This window comes from Pholcus phalangioides, unplaced genomic scaffold (assembly GCF_987345545.1).
Source record: "Pholcus phalangioides strain wild (caught in Gottingen) unplaced genomic scaffold, Ppha-v1.0 ptg000014l_1, whole genome shotgun sequence".
Classification (NCBI taxonomy): Eukaryota; Metazoa; Arthropoda; class Arachnida; order Araneae; family Pholcidae; genus Pholcus; species Pholcus phalangioides.
The window spans coordinates 21682124-21704418 of record NW_028301607.1 but is presented as its reverse complement, the minus strand read 5'-3'; the positions used below and the strand labels follow the sequence as shown (position 1 = coordinate 21704418).

Sequence of the window (22295 nt, the reverse complement as noted above, 5' to 3'; positions counted from 1 at the left end):
CCAGATGCTGTATCAAAAACGGCGCTGAGTTAATCGTTTCTTCGTTCAATATTACGGGGGGGGGGGACACCAAAATGGGCCCGTGGACCCTGCCGACACAGTAAAATTTCATTTCTAGTTGCGGCCCTGCTCGGATACCCTTAGGCCATGTACATAGTGCGGCGACCAAGAGATACGGGAGTGCAGAATAGACACTAGCGACGAAAACAATGGTATTGTTTTGTTTTACACCGCATATACTCGAGAAGCATGACAAAAAAGAGAAAGAGGCCACTCAACGAGGTGCGGGAGTTGTCAAAACATGTTTGTTTTCACCTCAATCTGCTGATTGGTCCGTTTTCAATTTTTTTCCCTGTCTCTCTCTTCGGTGGAAGGATAATGATCCTCTTTTTTCTCCCTAGTCGAAATTCTTAGATCTCGTACCCCTTCGCTCCTCTATGAGCGCAGTCTTAGGTTTCGGGGAACCCCTTTAAAAAATACCAGTGCTGCAACTATATGCGCTGCTGTTACTTTTGTCACGAAACAAAAGGGATGCCTCGGGGAACCCAAGTTTGGGAAGCACTTTTTATAACAATTTTCGCAATCATCGAAACGCGTGCTTCAAACCGAATCCCAGACACGTAACGGCATGCTTAATGGGATTTTTATAGAAAAGAATACGTAATTATTTCTTTTTTCGGTTTCGATTTCAAATGAGATTCCAGTCCGTGGAATCGCGAAAACAGCTGCGAGAACAAAACGTGCGTGCGCAATTTAAATACAATGGCTCAACAGACCGACTCTACGAACGAATGTTTGTTTTGATATTCCAAGCTGCAAAAAAAAAGAAAAAGTTTGGCATGGGTTTGCCAATCAACAGCGGAAGTTTACGTCCAACAGAAGTCTGGAGCAGAATGTTTACTCCGTTACGTAACGCGATGTGTTGACAAACCATTTTTACTGCTGCTGCCGGTGACAATATCACGTGCCACTTATGTGCCAAGCTCTTATATACATAGGCTCTTATGCTGAGTCTCGAAAATTCAATTTTCCAGTTTATTCAGAGGCGCTGAATTCTTCTCGAGATTTCGCTTTCGTTTGAAGTGAATCCTCTATAGTGACGTAAGAGCGAAAGTTTGTGAGGAAACCACGACAAAAAGTGAAACGCTTTCTTTTTCCGGAAAACCCATTCCGTAGAATAACTGCGATGAGACGCGGATGGGTAGAGTTGGTGGTGGGTGATGTCAATAGACATTCAGCCGTGTAAGAAAATAAAGTGGGTGGGGTTGACGGGTTGTTTGAACGGTTTATGTCGGACAAAAACAATTTATTATCTCCCCCGTGATACCGCACTCCCTGACAACTAGAGAGTATGTTTCGCACGCGAATGCAAGTTTTGTGACGTCACAGTACCAGCTCCTGATTGGCTGCACTGTCATAACGCTGTACATCTAGAACACTTCGCTTTTCTCTCTTTCTTCCTCTTCACAGACCTCTGCATTAGACTTAAGTCCCGATAAACTCCCCCCCCCCCCTCCGATTTAGAGCCAACCGTGATTAAAGCCAGAAATTTTCAGAGAACAAATCTGCCACGCATGGGATTTAATATGGGATTATTACGGCACTTAATTAAATTAAAAATTCAATTTTGAATAATTGAATTTCACTAGAAGTTTCATTTCTATCGCGCGAGATTCTCTCACGCAGCTTTTTTTTTTCCCTCCGGGAATGCAAGTAAGTCTATTCGATGCGAATAAGTCTTTCATTAAAATCGAGTACCGCAGCCAGCTGCAAACTGGACAAAAGTTCAGTTCTACAAACCAAACGCGCTGTAAACTCTCAGGAAGTACCTAGGTATAAGCCTACGTAAACAGAGTTTAACTGTGAGAAATGGAATTTTTTTGTTATGCCGAAACTGATATTTGGAAAGACAATTGATATTTCAGGCCGAAAAAATACCATCTCTTCATACAAAAACGCCAACTGGGGCGAAAATTGCTGTAGTTAAGGGAGGCTGCTGACTCCACTGTGTATTGGTTAGCGCACTTGCCCCCTGTATGCAAGGGGATCCGTCTTCGATTCCCGGAGGAGACAAATCACTTTTCTTTCCAAATATCAGTTCCGGCATAGCATCCAGAAAATTCAATTTCTCAGTATATTCAGGCCGAAAAAATACCACCTCTTCATATAAAGTTTAACTTACTAACCTATCCGTAGATTTCGCTCCCATTCAAGGAAAGGAACAAGTCTTCGAGTTTAAGCAGCCGCCTCCTAGAGATAGAAGGCCTCCCCCATCTGCTTGTGACGTCAGTAAATAGTCCATTTTCCCTCCCTCAGGGGAAAAAAATCATCGTTGGGAGGAAAAGAAATGATCAGGTTTAGAATTGGCGATTTCTATGCCCCACATCCAATCACTGTATGCAGTATTTGTGACCAATCAGCAAGATTCAACGCCAAAATAAAAAGAAACGAAATAGGATGCTGCGTTTCAAACTGTGCCAAACTTGCTAGGTAGTCTGAATGACGTTTATGGCAAACAGTGCAGAGGCCTTCTACCTCTAGGAGGTGCGGGTTTAAGTACCAGACCGGTTTTATTTAACTGTCCTGTAAAACAAGCCGGACTTTCACCCAGCTTCTTCGAACTTTGGTCATCATAGCTACTCGTTGCTTACCCTTCAAGTGAACCAAAAATATTCGGTCATTTACATTTTATTACATTACATTACAACAAGTCGATACGTTTGAAAATAGATCATCGATCCAAATATGATAAGGTATGTACGTGACGGGGGGAAAATTTCCCGTGCGCTCTATGGTCAATTTTGAATTGAAAAAGCAGTAAAAAAAGATAATGCATTTTTTATCGTGTTATAAATTATTTTAAAAACAACATTCTTGCATTAACCCCTTAAGGCTTCTGGCAACGAATTTGGATGATCTGTATTTGAAAACTTGGCGATAATTCTCAAAAAATTGGTTCGCATGTTAAAAATAGGTAGAGAGAAAAGAGTGCAGTAGATTTCACTTTCCTCTTCTCCTCCTTTCCCGCTGTCTCATAAAAAGAATGAAAAACAATAGGTATAGGAAGAACGGGGAGGAGAAAAAACAACTTCCGTTTCATAGGGTTACAATGAAGCTTCACGATGATGAGAAAAGAAGTGAAATGTAGTAGGGAGAGCTGAAATGGATTTCTTCCGTTTGCATTCGGACGAGATGTCTCACCTATGATCGTTAAGGGGTTAGAAGCTCTCGATTAACTTTCCTTTTCAAAGTCCTTTATGGCCATTTTCATATCGACACTTTCAATTTTTTAACTCCAGCTTCATATTTTTCCAATAGAATTAACCTTTCCCCTAAATTGAAACCCATCTTTGCATCCACAGATTGTTTCACAAATTTAGTTTCTTTCTTCGAACAATAACCGATTGGAACAATCTCCCCCCAAACATTTTTGATTGTACAACAATTTCCAATTTTCTTCCTAACACCAACCGTCTCTTCTGTCAAACTTCACCACCGCATTCCCTTGTATAGGCCTCGGCCGAGCAATATTGAATAAATAAATAAAAATCTAACAGTATTATAATATGATGCCGGCGGAATTAGGAGGTGACAGTAACACCGTGCTCATGTGATTACATCTTTGGATTTAGATATCGGACTGTACCGCGGTACTCATCATGTATCGTATCGTATTGAAAATATCGGAAACTCTATGCAATGCCGACAAGAGTTATTGGCAATACGGATAATTCCTGTTAAAACAACCTCACGATACTCTATCGATACGAAGAGGTTTTTTAATTTGGATGCCAGGCTGCATCGTTTTGTATCCTCCAGCAACATGCAAAAATAATGTAATTCTCACCCAAACTTGCAGCCCTGCCCATAAAAAAAAGTCTTCCTCAGTTTGTTTTTTGGTAAAAAACCAACTCAATTTATAAGCCTATTGTTTTTCTAATTTTTCCGAATTTCGAGGTAAGGTGAGAAGTTTCGAGTCTCATTGATCTCGGCATTCCCCCGTATTTCCCCAATCACGTTGAATTTTCTTCCCCGATTCTGCTACGACGCAAATCTGCTTTTCTTGGAACAGAAATCAATCGTCGCTTTTAATGCATCTCCAAACTGCTTTTATTGTCGAATCGACAAACGCTCAACCTCGATTTTTTTTGGATGAATTCAAATTTCCTCTCTCATTAGCGCAGGCTATTTTTTTTTTTTTTTTTTTTTGAAAATTGCTTTCTATTATCGTTTGTTTTTCGTGATGAATTAACTGCAAGGAATGTCGGTTAAAAAGGTGGAGCAGTAGCTCTCAAACTTTTGTCACCCCCCCCCCCCTCCTAAATCATAGTTCATCGCTCGGCGGAGATATTTTCCCTTATAAAAGAACCACTTCAAAGCGTAACTATGCACACAAATCAATATTTCTAATTCACCGCGACGCCCCTAGGAACCGCGGCAAACTTTGAGAAACACCGAGGTAGAAGTTTAACGATTGGAATATGTGAGAAGCAGTGGGTGGCCCTCCGAGCGAGGGGGCCCCTCTCATTTGTCGGCTGCTCATCAAATAGAGCGCGAAGATGCCGAAGAGCATTCGTGGGGAGGAGCAAAAAATGATCAGCATCCCGCGTTCGTCTCTCTCTCTCTCTTATTGTACTTCGGCCGAAATAACTATTTTGTATGTGTATCAAACAGTGATTTCAGCGTCCACGAAGTTCCGCCAGGTACGTACCGTGAATTTCCCTTTGTATTTACGCATGTCGTTTCGAGAATCAGTGTTATTATACAGGGTGAACGTGGCATGTTCTGCCAAACGAAAAGGGGTGATAGACAAGCCCAAGAGAAACACCCTACCAACCCTGTCCTATCATGAAACGTTTTCGAGTTATGGTGAATAATCGATTATGGGGAAAAATGCGCCCAGTGTGAAAAAAAATCAAAATTTGTGGAGTTTCTGAAAGACCTACACGCAAGCTAAGCACATATATGGAAAGATATGCGCACAATTTTAGGGGGGGGGGTTTCTTTTTTTTCAGGCTGGACGCATTTTTTTCCCCTAAATATTCGATTATCCACCATAACTCGAAAACGGTTCGAGATAAGACAGGGTAAAAAGAGTGTTTCATGTTCCTCTTGGGCTGGTCTATCACCCACATTCGTTTGGCAGGACATGCCACGTTCATCCTGTTTACCTTGAAAACAGTGTATGTAGTAATAGAAATAATCACGTCTTGCTTAGTCATTCCAGAGTTCTGGTGATATGAATATGGCATTTCCGAACTCTCTGTGAGGAAACATTAATTGACGATGCGAAAATGCTCGTTATAACGACTGCGCGTTATAGCGACCGTCCCATTATAACAATCGGTACAATAAGTCCAAAATTTTCTCCCGCTCATGCGTGTTTGCTCAGTCCATTGTAAGGACTTGAAAAGGTCATTCAATCCATCACAACGTCTGAGCTCAGCTCTGCTAAAACTCATTTTTTTGCAAATAAATTAGCTGAACCCGTTCTTGAGTGGGTTCGACCTTAAATTCATTTAAATCATCACAGTATTTTTAACCTAATTCATTTTCATGTTTTGTTACTGCTTACATTTATAACAAAACGAATAATAGGCTACTGTATGATTTTTTTCCCTCGTCTGAATATGAAAATTTCTTAAGAGAAGCTAAATTTTATTTATTTTCAAAACTTCCGATATAACGACCAGGCCACAACTAGGAGGGGGAAGTTTTGTTCCCCGGGCGCTGGATCAGGAAAGATACTGAGTTTACTCTTTTTTTTTTTTGTTTGAAATTACGACCGGGGGTTGGGGCAAAATAGGCACTGTCCCACAGGGTAGGTCCTAGAAATTCTGCTGCCTGAGGTGAAAAGTATTTTGCCGCCCTTAAGATACGACTACAGTATCTGAAAAGAGTTTTCTTTCTTCGTCTCTATCATACCTTATTCCCAAAGTGTTGGTCACGACCAACGTTAAGATGTCGCGAGAGAATTTCCCGAATAAGAACGTCCTGATGAGAGGAAGTACAGTCAAACCTCGTTAGTGCGTCACCCGGTTAACATGTCACTCCGCTTACCGAGTCACTTTTTCGAAGTCCCAATTGTCCTCAGACAGGAATTGGCACAGCTATGGCTTACTCCGTTTAACGAGTCACTCCGCTTACGAAGTCATATTTTTGCTCTCCCAAGAGTGACTCATTAACGAGGTTTGACTGTATATCAAATCAATCTAATAACTCTTCTTTGGAGGTGGGGGGGGGGGGGGGGTGTCCCAAGGTGAACGCTACTGTTTGCATTATTTTTTCCTATGGTTTTGGAGAAATGTCTTGTATACATGTATATCATATAACGCAATGGTTCCAGCGCCGTCTTAACGCATGGGCTCACCCGGGCACGGCCCGGGGGCCTCAGAAAAATCACTTGGCCCGGGGGCCCATAATGTTCTTAAGACGGCCCTGAGTGGTTCTCAAACTTTTTACACCGGCGGCTCCCTTGCATAGCTCGTGGGAAATCTGCAGCGAGTATTTTCACTTGCAAAAAAAAAACTTCAAAGCATGAATAGGTACACAAATGAATATGCCCAGCTCGTCGCGACGCCCTTGACAAAGGTTGACGACGCCCTTAGGAGCCGCAACGCACACTTTAAGAAAGACTGATATAACTTATTAAAATTTATTAAAAAAACAAACGCGAAAAAATTGAAAATTAATATTTATTCCGAATCCAAAGAGACAAAATTTATTTATTGAAAAAAATCCAAGAATCACTCTCTTCATTTCCGAGTTTCGAAAATCGTGATTCTCCGCGTTATGTGTTGCCTACACGCGCGTGGCGTAAAGATGAACGTTATGATACTGCGAAATTTTCTAGCGAAGAAACAGACCCGAGTTCACACGTTTGTGACCAGAGGCGTACGCAGGAGGCGGGGCCGTTCCCTTCTCAAGACGATCGAAAATGAAAAATATTTTCAAATAGTTTAGTAAAAAATTTAAATATCGAAATAAAGTACCTTCATATATACGTACTGCATATAATCTATTTCTGTAATTTAAAATGCCTTTTGAAGGTCAAAATTTCTCTGGGAGAGATTCCTTGTGCTCCCGAAACTGAACGTGCCCCTTCTTTTTTCAAAATTTTGATTTCTAGTCGCGGCCCCGATAGCCACTCGATATAACGTCCGTTCTCAGTGGAACGATGGGGGTCGTTATAACGAGCCTCGACTGCATTTATTGTTCCCGATTAAAATTTTTAGCTTAAATGGAAAACTAGAATCCATATCGATTTAAGGTTTTTGTTATATTTACAGTCGAGATCCCGATTATAACGTTCCGACTTGGAACGTTTTCCCGCTTAGTACGATATTTTTTTTTTTCTGGTCCCGAATCTTACTAATTCTCATCGGGATTTCCTGATGAAAGCGTTTCCCCGTTTACAGACGGTTTATTCATTACTAGAGCCCGGAAGTTTACGCACTAAAAATGGTCAAAATAGGCAGGCAAAAAAGCACTAAAATGCCTATTTTGGGCATTTTTAGTGCCTGCATAATCATGTATAAATGTATCACATTCGCCAAATTCTCGATATAAGTGTGAAGTAATTGGAATCAATAATTACTGTGATGTAATACTATAACATGTACGATACTAAAACAAGTCATTTATAAATTAATGAAGAAAGAAAAAAAAAAACTAAAACTAAATAAGGTATTTTAATTGTCAAAAACTAGCTAAAAAATTGGTGTTGCATTTAATCCCTCTCTACTGCTTCAATTATTGTTTATAATAACTATATTATTATGCAAGTTAAACTTATTTCAAGCCCAACATAAAATGTCAGTACACCCTCGTTATTAGGTCAATTCCAGGGCCACAATTACCAGACGCAGAGCCCGTAGAGAAAATGACCTATGGCGCTCCTTCGAGTTGCGAATGATTCTTGTTTATCTGTTGTATTATTTAGAATGATCATTATCATTTCTATAGTTGAAGCATAGCTACTTTGTTCTTATTTTCGTAAAAAAAAATTCAAGTGTTTCGTGTATTACGCGCGTTCCCCGTGTGTCCGCGTCTGTCGATACCCCTGAGGGCGGCTGGTCAATTTAATCCAGTGATTCCCAACGGGGGAGCGCGCACCTCTGGGGGTGTAGGAGAGCGTTTTAGGGTGTTTTTGATGAAAAAAAATTACAACATGTTGATTGATTATTCAGGAAAATTAAAATGATGATGAAAATTGAATTTTTCAATTTCTAAAAAAATATGAATCGTAGACGCTTGCCTGCCTGCCTCATCCACTGACTGTGTGACGAATGTGCCACGAATTTAGCGTCGTAAAAATTTCTTTTTCGATCAGCGATTGTACTTGCTTTCCATTTCTGTTGAGAAAAAATATAATTTGCTTAAACTATTTTGTAGTTTGTTTACATTGATACCTCGTGTTATTAGCATGTTGTGCTCAGATTTGATGAATATGCATGACTCAGGAAAAAATTCACACAAATGTCAAAGAAATATTAATTTATAGTTGTTACGGATGGAATCAATGGTGGCGTGGTGGTGAGATGCTTGTCTACCATCGTGTAAGTTGCTGTCGCGGTCCCGGGTTCGAATCCGAGGGAGGATATGATTAAGATATTTTTCCTAAACGAGCTTGAGGTGACCACCGATAGGCAGCGCCTTCATTTCCAACCCGTCTCATTAATCGCAGTAAATTGCGATATGGCCAGAGTTGGTGTTTGGTGAAGTATTATCATGACACGGTAAAGGGCTTACATCCCTCATGGGACAGAACCTGGGCTACGTCTGGCCTTACAGTATCGTGGCATGGGGGAGGATAATGTTATCACTTTTTTTTTCGTCAAAGCGCATTCTGAAGCCAAGGTTTGACCAAACTTACTTTTTTTCATGTGCGTTATCGTTATCAGGTCGCAAGCCTATATAAAAGGCTCGAAAATGTTCTTCCCTTCCCTTGTTGACAAATATTTTCGTACTTAACGTCGTAATGAGTCTGTAGTCACACCTATTCGCTGTGATCCATGTACGTGTAGAACTGCTTTTGTGCAATGGTCTTCCTGTAATGAAGACAATTGCATGAGGGAAAAAAGACCTTTCCTTTAGTTCTTGATCAGTTTCTTTCCGTTGACCACATTCAAATTTATTTCCCCCGAGAAACACTTCTTGAGGGATCTATGAAACATTAACAAAATATCATAATTCGTGACATACACTGAAACAGTTCCATTCTAACGCCGCTTCACAATGGTTGAATAACAAAAATGCAGGATATTACTGTAGTTCAAAGTTTAGTTAAAAAACGTTCCCGTTTTTTAGAATAGAATAAAAAAACTGAAACGGTTGAATATTTTGCAACTTCTTCCATATTTCAACTTCTTTTTTTGGTGTATGGTTGGTAGTTATAGTGTCTTTGTGTCTTTTCAACATTTGATTAGTTTTTCGACCTTTTTTCTGAGTCATGTGCTCACGACAGTATCAAATATAAGCGCAGCAAGTGAATAACGCGAGGTACGAATGTAAACAAACTGTTAAATACAGGGTGTTTCAAAAAGAATCATCCTATTTAAAAAAATCATAACTATTCAATCCGTTTTGATCGAATAACGTATAGGTAGAAAGAGGGGAAATCTCGAGTTTCACGCAGTTGCCGACAGGTAGCGCTAACGCTCTTCCTTCGGCCGCCACTTCAGTGTTTGTCAAAATGGGCTTTTCCCACAGTTAGAAACCGATTCGGATGACTTCATTTTCCAACAGGAAGGGCCACCACCACACTGGAAGTTGGACATTCGAGAACTTTTGAACAATCGCACTCTTAAACGATGGATCGGCCGCACGGACACCTGACGATTCAGTTGAACATTACTGGCCTCCAAGATCGCCGGACTTCACAGTGTGCGATTTCTCCTTGTGGGGGTTTATAAAAGACTAGGTTTATGTGCCTCTCCTTCCGGCTACATTAGCCGAACTGAAGCATAACAAACATGCTCGCAAAAGTTTGAGACGAATTTGACTACCGTTTTAGACCAGTGATTCCCAACGTGGGCGATGGAATGTTTCAGGGGGGCGGTAGAAGCTACGGGTATAACATAGGTTCCTATGGGTAAGATTGCGTTGGGGGGCGATGGGAGAAAAAAATTTCTGAAGAAGGGGGCGATGGGACAAAAAAGTTTGGGAAACTATGGTTTAGACATATGCCATGCTTTTTTTTTTTGGACACATATGCCATGCATACCTTTAATTTGGTTTGTAAAAACTTTATGATTAGCCATGCAATATAAAATTTATCTCAAGTGTTTATGTGTGTTCAATATTTTTCTAATATACGTATTTCAAATCGGGTGATTCTTTTTGAAACACCCTGTATTTTGGGCGTGGGAAAGGGGAAGTTAAAAATTGAGAAGTGAAAATGTCGGTATGATTTCATACTTTTCAAAAGGTCAGTTCAATTCTTCTGATCATTTCAGTCTTTTTCTGAGAAATCAGTCAACATGTTATCATTTTTTTCATTCCCATCTCGTACCCGCAAAAATTATCTTTTGGGACATGCATTTTTGGGATTGCGAGATGGGACCCGATATTCACTCCCGGTTAAGATGTAAGGGTGTGATGATGGTGATCCCTCCACAGAAGAGGGAAAGAAAAAAAATATAGAGAAACGCACCAATCAACAGATGGCGAAAATCAGCACAGATCGAGGTGAAAATAATTTTTCAAGCCGTGCATCTCGTTGAATGACCTCCTTCGCCTCGCTTTTCGAGTGTGTGCAGCGTAGAACAAAACAATACAATTGTTTTCGCCGCTGGTCTCTATTATATACTCTCGTACCTGTTGGTCGCCGCACTATGCGCGCGTTCTAAGAACCACTGTTCTACAGTGATGCTGATTCCAGAACGGTGAAATAATGTAGCAGATAAGGTTAATTATATTAATACTATTTAAATATTGATGATTGAGTTATAATTTGTAGTCATTTTTTACGGATAAAGTATAAATTAATTGGATAATTCGACCATTTTAGCTGTCCCCTTGAGCTTCGAATTAACCAAGTTCGACTGTATTTATTTCCCCCCTCCCCCCTTCGAATCTGGTAGGAAACGGGTTTGGCTTACTTAGTGGTTTTCAAGAGTGATCCACGGACCCCCGGATGTGCACAAGAGCTTGGAAAAAAGAAATTACACAAAATCTGTTCACACGCCCCTCTCATACTGACTATGGCCGGGGTCCTTGGTCCTCTTTCTGTTTGAGTAAAAGTGCCAGAGGAGGCTTAAGCAAGGGTGCAAGAGGTGTGGTGCACCCGAGCGACAACCTAGGCTTTTGTTTAGACACATAAATTTTTAAAATTATGAATAATAAAAATCCATAAGCCATCAGCGCTGTCACTCTTTTTAGCTATACCTTGGCAACGCAAACTTTGAGAAAACTTGAGGGAAGTGGGGCCGTAACATTAGAAACAAGAATGTACTCTATCTCAATGGGGCCAGTTGTGCATTTTGGTGCCCCACCAAGTAATTTTTTTAGAAGCGGTCAAACACACACACACAAAGTCAAAGAAAGAATTCGGGTTCTCATTTGACCAGGGCCTGAACTCCCCTAGTTTCTACCTGGAGAACATTGAAATAGGTATTTTGGTCTATATATTTTGGTAAAATATGATGGTTCATCAATGCTGTAATGTCCAGAAAATCACATGTCATAATCAAGAACGGTGAAATACCTTTTATCCGAAAACGGAACATTTTTAAAAGCGTATGGCCAATGACATGTTGTTGTTGTGATAAATGTGTGCGGATTTGGATGGGTGAAAAAACCAGGTTCATCCCCGAGAACCCTAGTTGAGGTCGTTTCAACCTCCCACCAAGGCCATCTTTAAGGGCAGCACATGAGCCTGCACAGGGTGGCAGGAAAGCTCGAGACGAACTCGTGAAGAGTATGGCAATTGCTATTCGTGGGGCGGGCGGGAACAAGCGAAGTTGGGTGTAGGACATCCTGATATCTTGGTGAATTATCAATGAAATTTCTATGTACGTTGTTTGTTCGTGTAAAGTATTGATTCTTATAACATTTTTTTATGTCGCAGGTTTGATTTCAAGTGATTGCGTGGAGAAAACATCCAGAAAAAGTCGGACAGACGGTGTCGTCGATATACGGAAGTGAATCATGAAACGTCGCAAGTGCTGACGTCGACGGTGTTCTACGTTTGTGTGTCGCGCGACGCAATAAAAAAGAAGTGATGTCGTTTGGTGGACCGTTCGGCGCCGGCCTTCGTACCAGCGGCCTAGTGATACCTACTCCTATCTACGCGGCCGATTCCACCAACGACTTCCCCATAGATTTGAGAAAGAAGGCCGCCATCAGACGGGAGCGCAACAGGTCCGAATACACCAACGGCTACCAAAGCTATTCCGATGACGAAGACGACGACCAGCGCGTCGACACTTTCGTCGCCTCCGTGCCCATCGGATTCGGGAGAAACGCCTGGAATAAGAACGGGGGCGAGGCGTTGTACCAGGGGTGCAGCACGCCTCCTCCTCATCCTTCGTTGCCGCTACTGGCGAACCCTTATTTCCTGTCGCTTCGGAACCTGCACCCTCTGTTGGCACACCAGTACGGCATACAGTACGCCCTGTTCACTTCTCACGAGGGATCCACTCGCATCGCACCTTCGGATCACTTGGTGACGAGGAACGGATCTCCCAAGTTTCCGGCGGAGCAGCGGAACTCGACACCTGGAGTCGCGACGGACGTTCGGTTCGCCAAGGCAGACGCCTACAACGGTGTCGAGGATGACGACGAAAGGCGTCATTTCCCGGACGATCTCAGCTTCAGACTCGGTGATTCCCGAGCTCGGTCGCCCATAAAATCTTATCTCATGCATCACAAGGAGAAATCTCACTCGCTCAGGAACGAGGTAAGTCCCTCGGCCCCAGTGTACGGCAATGGCGTTCATCGCAGCAGCCCTCGGTTACCGACTGAATCAAGACTGTACGGCTTTCACCACCAAAATCATCATCACCAACGTCGTCACGAAACCAACGGCTACTCTGAGCACCATCCATCCGAGAATTGCGTTAGTGGAGAGCAGCTGCATGACTCGAAACAGCTTGTCCATCACCGACCGAAACTCAGGTAAAATTTTGTTTTCTTTAAAATCACTGATTTGAAATTTCTGAGCCGAAACCTTCAATAAACGTTTCCCGGATTATCGAGGAAAATAAACGCGATGGACCAGAGCGTATTGTACCAGAGCAGAGCCAGATCAACCATTAAGCAAAATAATCACGGGCTTAGGAGGGCATCAGGAGAAAAGGGCACCCCAGAAAGTTATCAAATTATATATTTGTTTATTAATGAACAATTTTTTTTACAGTATCAACCGTTCGGTAGGAAGTCCTCAAAGATCATACTGCAAATGAGAGTATTCTGTGAAATTCCTCTTTCACGCAATATGACGCTATGACCATTATTGAAATCTCAAATCTAGAGAAACTAATAACATTGCAAACACACCAGAGTTCATGCTGTTAATATTCGACAACCGGGGCGTCTTTTTGAATTGCGAATTTGAATATTCAAATATTGAGATTACAATATTGAATTTTATTTGCGTCAAGAAACACTTGGTTTTAAACAAGTAAAATAACATTGAAGAGCTCTTATACAGTGAATCCTACTTGTAGCGTTTTCCAAAAACTCGTCATGAAAAACGTTGTAGGCGGGAAAACGTTTTAAACGGGAAATTTAATTTACTATTTCGATAAGTGTTAGTAAAAGTTAAGAGATTACGAAAATAAGTCGTATTAAGCAAGTAAACCTGTGGTGTTTGGTCAGAACATGATATCTCCAAAAAATGGCTTTTTGATCTAAGTCTTGCTAATTATAACTAATTGGAAGTGAGGTAAATGCACAAATACGTGCATATGTCTAAACAACATGCTGATGTACGTTATTTTCATTTGCATTTGTGTTGTATGCGTTATTTTTAATTTTTAAATGACAATGTAAATGCTTATATCTCAAAACTGTGATTTTGGGGTTATCGTGTTCTGACCAAACACCACAGAAACTTTCTTGAGTGGGAACGTTCAGCGGAATATACTCTGTGTAGTAATTTTAAATCAATCTACATGTTCAAATGCAGTTCTAACGTGTTTCAAAATGGTTTTCTATGGAAAGCGACCACGTGTTTCAAAAGATTTCATTCGAGTTGCACGAATTTCGACAATCAGTCAAGGTCAAGTAGGACAAAACCTCAGATTCCCAGGCTGAGGAGGAAAATCGGGCGATTAGCAGCTTGGAAGTTCAGTGTAGTTGAAACGACCAGGAATGGTAAGACTGCATATGCACCATTTCATAGTTGCTGCTAATTTAAATGCTTTGTGAGGGTTCGTAACGCAAAATTTCTCTGGAAGAAAACCCTTTGTATTCCCCCCTCCAAGCTTTTTGTGCTCCCAAAAGTCGGTCATGCGTACGCTCCTGGACACCAGGGTTAACAGATGTATAATACATCTTGGACAAGACCCTGTATAAACTCCGGGAACTTGAAGTAATAAAACTGGTACCGCAAATATTTCTAGACCAGTGATTCCCAACGTGGGCATTAACGCCCCCTTGGGGTCGATGGAAAGTTCCAGGGGGCGGTAGAAGCTACGGGTATAACATAGGATCCTATGGGTTAGATTGCGTTGGGGGCGATGGGAGAAAAAAATTTCTGAAGGGGGCGGCGATGGGTTGGGAAACTGATCTAAGGCTTGCCCTCCTGGATTATCACTTATTGAGATCCGTGACTCTTTTCCTACACTCGTAACAACCAAGAAGACACAATGAAGAACTTCTTTGCTTCGAACGACAAGAATTGTTATCGGTATAGGACACACAATGGCGCCTACTTTGTGAATAACTTCACAAAGTAGGCACCTCTTGTAGAGTAACTTGATTCATGAATTTTCAATTGTGGCTGTGTGAGTGCTTCTCACCTCAATATCGTATTAACATGTACCACCTAAAATCTTTATGGTTTTATAGCCTTTCAATAGCATTTATACTTTTTGGGACTCCTCCATATTTGAGTCCTAGTTTTGTGACGACGATATGCGATTGAATTCTGACGATATTTAATTTCTTCGTTTTTTCTTTCTTTCCGTTAATACTTTTTCAGGGCAGAAAATAGGCGGCTGACGATCCGGAAATGTCTCAGCTGCTCCGACATTCCCACCCTGGACAAGAGACACGAATCTGAAAAGAGAATCACCATCCACCCGGGGTACGATTCTGACACCGAATGTGATCGAGGGCATGGTGTGAAGGGCACCACCATCGATTTCAAGAAATGGACCTCGCCGCCACTTCCAATGGTACCCACTTCACAGAGGCAACCTCAGCAGCGACCTTTCTATAAAGAGCCTTACAAGAAGCGAAAATTTCATCATCATCACCATCATCACGCCAGCGCAGACGCGACGAAATGCCAGCCAGAGCAACAACAGAGCAACAACCAGCAAAAAGACCGCACGCTTCTCAACCTGCTGGTGTCCAACAACAAGCCCGTCAACGACGAAGATCTCACCGGCAACAACAACAGCGGCAGCAGCAAAATCGACGTGCTTCTCCAACACCTGCGCCAAAGCCCAGTGAACGTCGACTCCAAGAAAGACGGGTATCCGTGGAGTGTGTACGAATATTACAATCACCTGGTCGAACGGTTTCGCAACCGACCTCACCACCAACCAGCCGGTGGGAAATACTTCTCCTCGCCTCCTTCGCTATTGGACCGCTGTTCCCCGTCTTCGATGGTCAACGACGAAGACGAGGCGAACAACCAGCAGAGGAAGAGACCGACGCGTGCCCTGACCGGCAAACACGTCAAGCACGGAACCGGGGCGAGCCTCTCGACTCTCATAACTCTCAGGCAGAAGATACAAGAACGCCAGAAGGCCAAGAAGGAAATTCACGGCCAGAGGGACGAAATGAAATCCAATTCTCGCAACGGAAGTGCCACCAGGAAACCTAAGATGGCCAACCTGAAGAGGATCAAACCGACGCTGCTACCGCCTCCGCAAACTCTGGCAGCGAATCTACGGACGTGAGAGATGCAGTGTCTGCAAAATGAAAGAATGCCAGTATGTATGTACGTGTTTATGGAACAAATTACTAATCACTCGAATTTCGGTCAACGACAAAACTCCGAATTCCGAATTTACTCCACGAAACAGTCACGCTTCGCCTGAAACCTCCTCCCTGTAAAAAGAAGAGGACTATTCCAAATCTGTGTTGTTCCCTCTCGGTCTTGCACCTATAACTCGTTCTTGATATTTTGCTTATATCCGAAAAGACACCTTTTTTTTTCCTTTTCTTTGTTGAGATGACGGTGATGTTCATTTGTGCCAATGGATTCTCAAAATGACCCCTCCCCCCACCTTTCAGGACGATTCTTACTTTCCTGGTTTTTACACGAAAAACAACTGTAGAGGGGGCGTCAGTGAAAAATCTGACCCGGAAGCCCTGCCAAAGTACCCAACCTAGGGGTTCTGCTGCAGGATGTGAGGAGCCATGGGATTCTTTTCTGGTGACGCACGTGGCTGTCAGTAAATGCGATCGGAGAATTTCGCAAGGAGGAGTCTATCCAACAAAACTTGAGGATGGTTCGTAATAATCAAAATCATCTCAGCGTTCGAAAACGGGGTCTAACAATGGGCGGAGATACGAGGGGCGTTGCCCTACCGTCGTTAAAGGTGGGAGTCGTCTGATTTAATGTATACGTGTATATATGAATTTACATCATCATCGTGCTCCCCCCCCCCCCAGACTTTCAAGTCTATCTCTGTCTATGGGTTTAACGAAAATTTCAACGAATAAGATTAAAATTGTTTTATCTCGTAAAAAAAAACCACTGAGACGACAATTAAAACCAAAAATAAATTTACACCAAAGGCGTCCACCAGGGCGGTTCTTTCCATCTTGCAAAATTCAAAGCCAGGAGATACGCAAGGCCCGACTTCGTCTTGCAAGGACCCTGGGCAGAGCAGGAATTAGGGAGGCTCCCACGCGATTAAATTACATTTAGGCTGTGGACACACTTTTTTAATTTGTGGCTGATTATCCCATGTTATGGGAGCTCTGAGTAAATGCCCCACTGAGAGATCTAGAGTGGCTCAATCATTCCATGTGCATCACGATATCGGTTTTCATTTTCCGTCCAGAATTGTCTTCGCACAAATCTAAATGTTCACGCAATCATTCCCATCCATGTAATGAACATGACTCATTACAGCGAGTCTAAAACTCCTTCCAGTCTTTTTTTGAATCGGTAAATATGAATGACCGACCACTAAACACGGCACTGAGATCTCTATCACAAAACAAGACCAACGAAAAAAGCAAATGCACCGAAAAATACGAAATTGATACACTATGGGTGCCGCCTTTTCGGAAGATAAATACAATGTAACCACTATCTACGCTGACCGGGAATCGCATTTGGGTTGGATACAAAATCTAAACTCCCGGTTGCTCAGGGAAAATTAGCTGCCGTGGTTAGAGAAATCTGGTTAGACTTTTCTGGTGTATAGACAGATCCGCACATCATGGGCGGAGAAACCCTTTCCCCCAACGTCAAAGACGGAACCGACTGATCTAATATATATGCATATATATGAATTGGCCTATGCCTCACATTGGGAATTTCGGAACACTAGTGCACAAAACACAGGTCCTTCACACATACAACACATGCCTTTATTCTTTCTTTTCTTCTCTACCATAAATGGCCATAAGAGGGCTGTCTCCACGTGAAATTGTGCCACTGAAATCGTCCTTCATGCACATTCCTGATTGTAATGTATGGTTTTTGTCATTTTTTTCATTCCATGAAATACGAAGGATTGAATTTATTAGACAAAAGCAAAATAATCTAAACTTCCTGAAAAGAAAGTCGCATGCTTTGAAACCTTTAACAAAAATCAACACGCAGTGTTATCTCCACTTTATTTTTAGGTCAGATTTGCAATATTTCACCAGCACACTTTTGGTGGTTTCAATTCATTTACCAAAAATTATGCATTCGATCGGTAACGTTGGTTTTATTTGCACATATAGTCGGACTTCGATATAACTAACTCCGATTTAACCAATTATTCATTTAATGAACTTCTCTGAGGTGTTTCGCTGTGCTTACACTTTTGTTAATCTCATCCCCGATATAACGATTTCTCTCGATTTAATTAATAAAAATGTCGGATTTAACCGATTCGTTAAATCGGGGTTCGATTGTGTTGTGTTTGTGTGAAGAAAGTTTTTCAACATTTATTTTAATTTAACCCTTTAAACGGCAATTGGAAGTCACTAAACCTCCCTTCCAAAATGCCATATCTTTTTTAATGAAGTAGGCTTTCCTCCGATTTTCAACAAGTACAAACTAAGGGGTATAGGGAAAAGTTTTCTATTGAGAAATCAACTTTACAAAATATCTAGGCTCGTCAATGTTGAAATAAAAAGCTTTCATGGGGGAGAGATACCTCGTCATTGCCGCTTAAATGGCTCATTTTTATGGTAAAAGACGTTTCGTGGTTGTATCGCTATAACTAATAACTTTTCCCGTAACATTTAAGGGTGAAAAATCGTTTGGAGTGAAAAATACGCATTCCAAATTCACTCGACATTCTAGTAATAAAAAGAAATTTTTGAACTTTAACAATGTGATGTGAATACGGCCTCTATACAACTCCACTTACGGAAGCGAATAAAAGAAAGTAGAAATAGAAAGGGAAAAAAGAAAAAACTAAGAAGGGTTGTGCCTAAATGTCCCCCAAATTTCATTTGTGCAGAAATGACGTTGTGCATATCTGTTGCCAAACCGATTTTGTATCCAACCCAAGTGGAATTCCCGGTCATCATGGATAGTGGTTATACGTATGTATTATATTTATCCTCTGAAGACAGCACCCATAGTATGTCGAGACTTTTTAGATGTGTTTACCTTTTTCGTTGGTGTTTTTTTTTTTTAGTGATTTTATCAGGCAAAGGATTATTTACAATTCCAGAGATCTCTAATACGATGTTGCAGCCCCCCCCCCCCCCCATAAATGATCTCTCGGTCAGTTGAGCTAAAGTTCGCTTGCCAAGAGTCATTGTTCCAGTATTCCACTTTTTTATTACTTTCCACTTATTATTTTCCCTTTTTTTATTGGCAGTTCGATTTCAGTGTTATTCAATAATTTATTTCATTCTTCAGAAATCGAAAAATAGGCACCAAAAAATTTGTTCGAGTGGAGGCCCGACCCTGCCGGCAAATGTATAAAGTTTTACGGAATTCTTTTCCCCGTGTATAAGACCCACACTTATAAAAGACTCGGCACAATAATTATTTCTAATTTTTCTGACGAGGTACAGTAAAAAAAAAACTCTTTCAGAGAGCTGGCCTTTTATGGGAAAAACGACTGCAGCTAATATTGAATTGGGCGATTGATATCGTCCACCGAACCCGATTCTCAACACGTTTGCGATTGTACTGGGTGAAAATAGGAATGTGTTTGTTGTTGCTGCTTCTTATGAGATTGGAGATAAATTTCTTGCATAGTTTTGGTGAACAAGAACTGAACATTTGAAGTAGTATTAACGATAGCAGTAAGCAGGCTCGTATTTAGGGTGTCTTATGTCCTATAGAATCAAATATTCCACTTCCTACCCTGACAACTTTTACTACTTGAATTCAAAAGAATTCTTCCCCACCCACCCCTCATCCATCCATCCGAAAACCTGGTAGTAAATTTATAGTGTAAAAAAAAAGAGAAAGATTCGATTCGTCCCTGGCTAAAACCATATCAGACTCCCCCTATTGGGGAGGGAAGCGTGAAATTGAGCTTAAGAGACCACGAAATCCTAACCCCTTTACGATCATGGGCGAATATTACGTCAAAACTCCAGTGGAATAAATTCTAACAAGTTCTGTTTTTTTCCTCTCTCTTCACCTTCGCGAAGGTGTCTAGTAACCCTATTATGTACGAAAGATTTTTTTCCCACACAACACATGTAATGTATATATTTACTATATGCATGTATGAACGAAAGAAAATACATAGGGTGATGGGTGTAGAGGATAAAAAAAAAGGCTCTCTTAAGGCGCGTATACACTAGCGCGCGGATCATGCAATGAAAGCATTCGGAATTGGTCGTTCAGTAATTTGTACGTTGTCGTGAACGATTCTTGAGCTGTTTTCACTGGACCCACCTGAAATCGGTTTTTTCAACGAACACAAAGGAAGTTTGTGTACCCACGAGCGGATTAGAACCACTGCAAGGTGTCGTGCGTTGCAAGATCGGCGTGCTAGTGTATAAGCGCCTTATTGTGTGGTTAGGTTAGGACAAAGATACCATATTTATCATTGATTTGTTAAATAGAGATAACCCAAATTTCTTGCCAAACGCTTGCACGTGAAGCGGTTAAAACAGCTTTGTCTCTTGTGTTAACACGCGGGGGGGGGGAAACTATTAATGGTTCATAAGTAAATTTTTAAGGTAAAGGAATGAATTTAATTAAAAATGTATTCACGATAAAAGCTTTAATTAAAATTCCTTATTTCCGAGTTCGACTTAAATTTCCCACATTTTATAGGATATGCTCTTAGAAATCTCGCGATGTAATTAGGACAAAAATTTTACAAAACTAAGAAAATGGACGTTATCGGGCTGGGAGACATGTATCAGGCTCCAACTATAACAATTTCCGTATGGGCGAATTTTCCAATGTGTGCGGCAACATTCCGAATTAATCCGATCTCTAAATTCGGGGTCGTTACAGCTTACATCAGGGGTGTTAGTTCTTTGATAACATATGTTCAGTATGGCGTAGCTTATAGTGGCAGAGGTGCCGACACCAAGAAAACATTGGGGGGGGGGGGAGAGTTGATAGTCGTCTCTATACGCTATACGGGAATGAAGCCAGTAGGCAAGAGGGGGGAGGGATTCGTTGCATTGTCCCAAATAGTCTTAGCCACCCAGGTTCTGAAACAGAATCATTCAACTTAGGAAACATTAAAGTTCCCCCATTGAGATTAAGGTAAGAAATATGTGGTTCAAATGTGTGTGAGTGTTTTCCTTCTAATTTGTGGATCATGCGGAAATCAGACCAAGATTATGAGCACGCTCTAGCTCGTAGTTTCTCAAACTTTCTGTTCCATCACCCCCTTCAGAATTTTTTTTCTCTCATCGTGCCCCCCCCCCAACCCAAGCGAAACCATAGGACCCTACGTTATGCCAGTATAATTCTATCACCACCTGGACCATTCCATCGGGGCGATACTGCTGACTTTGGGAAACACTGCTCTAGCTATAGTAGCTCTGGTTCAGGTAAATGCTACTTGAAAGATCATATATTTTAAATCGCGAAGCAGAATACAAAGAATTTGATGTAGACCCACAATGTTTTGCTGCCACAGCCCTATAGCTGTTTTTTGACTTGTGAAGGATACTAAAATTTCATAAGTGGGGGGTGGAGAAGGTGTCGGATATTATAAAACTTTTAAATTGTTAAGCGTGTGGGAGGGAACAGCAAAAAATTTCTGTCATGCTTTTTTCAACTGAGTGTAAAACAATGCAGTGACACTTTTTGTATGACACAAACAAAGTGCTTCCAACGACACAATACACATTCCACATAAAAAAAATGCATTTATGTAAATAAACCTGGAAATGCGATGAGAGGGAGGGGATGCTTATTTATTCATTATTTATTTTGTCACATTTCCACGGTATTTCACTTTATACTGAGATAATTTTTCTTAAATGTTTATATGGAAACTGTTTTTATTGTGACATTCATATAAATACATATACACATATATTTTAAATAAAATATTTGTTTTTGTGTGTACTGTTTGTGAATTTAAACTTCAATTGTCCCGAAATAAAAAAATCAAATTTCACTAAAAAAAAAAAAGAGTTAATATACTCTTTTCACATATTTGTTGTTTGTTATTCCTTTTGCATGGATGAGTTTCCTCTTGGTTAAGGCGAAAAACTACATTCCATGATAATGTAATTGAGGAAAGGATGATGCTATTATACATAAAAGGGCCATTCAACTGCCCACAAACATAAGTGAGAGATTTTTTTGGTTTTCTTTGATTTATTTTGACATTTGCAACCCAGCTTAAGACACTCGCATACTACTGTGCTAAAGCATGCTAAAAAGTGTAGTTTGATACCCACTCACTTCTTGTCAGAATCTTTCTTTATACAAAGGCACAACAGAAATGGTGCCGAGACAATTGCACAGCACACTGGTACCACAGGAAGTCCCCACACCTAAC

At 41.1% G+C, this 22295-nt stretch overlaps 1 protein-coding gene across 1 annotated transcript in view; it reads left to right on the top strand.

The window, feature by feature from the left end:
* Window positions 1-21877, top strand: part of LOC149078264 (uncharacterized) — a 49462-nt gene extending 27585 nt beyond the window's left edge. Inside the window, exons 2-3 of the mRNA XM_089241874.1 lie at window positions 12071-13119; window positions 15149-21877. Coding sequence (XP_089098000.1) covers window positions 12224-13119; window positions 15149-16076 — 1824 coding nt within the window. The 5' untranslated portion in view covers window positions 12071-12223 and the 3' untranslated portion in view covers window positions 16077-21877. The remainder of the gene's footprint in view (window positions 1-12070; window positions 13120-15148) is intronic.
* The last annotated feature ends 418 nt before the right edge of the window (window positions 21878-22295 follow it).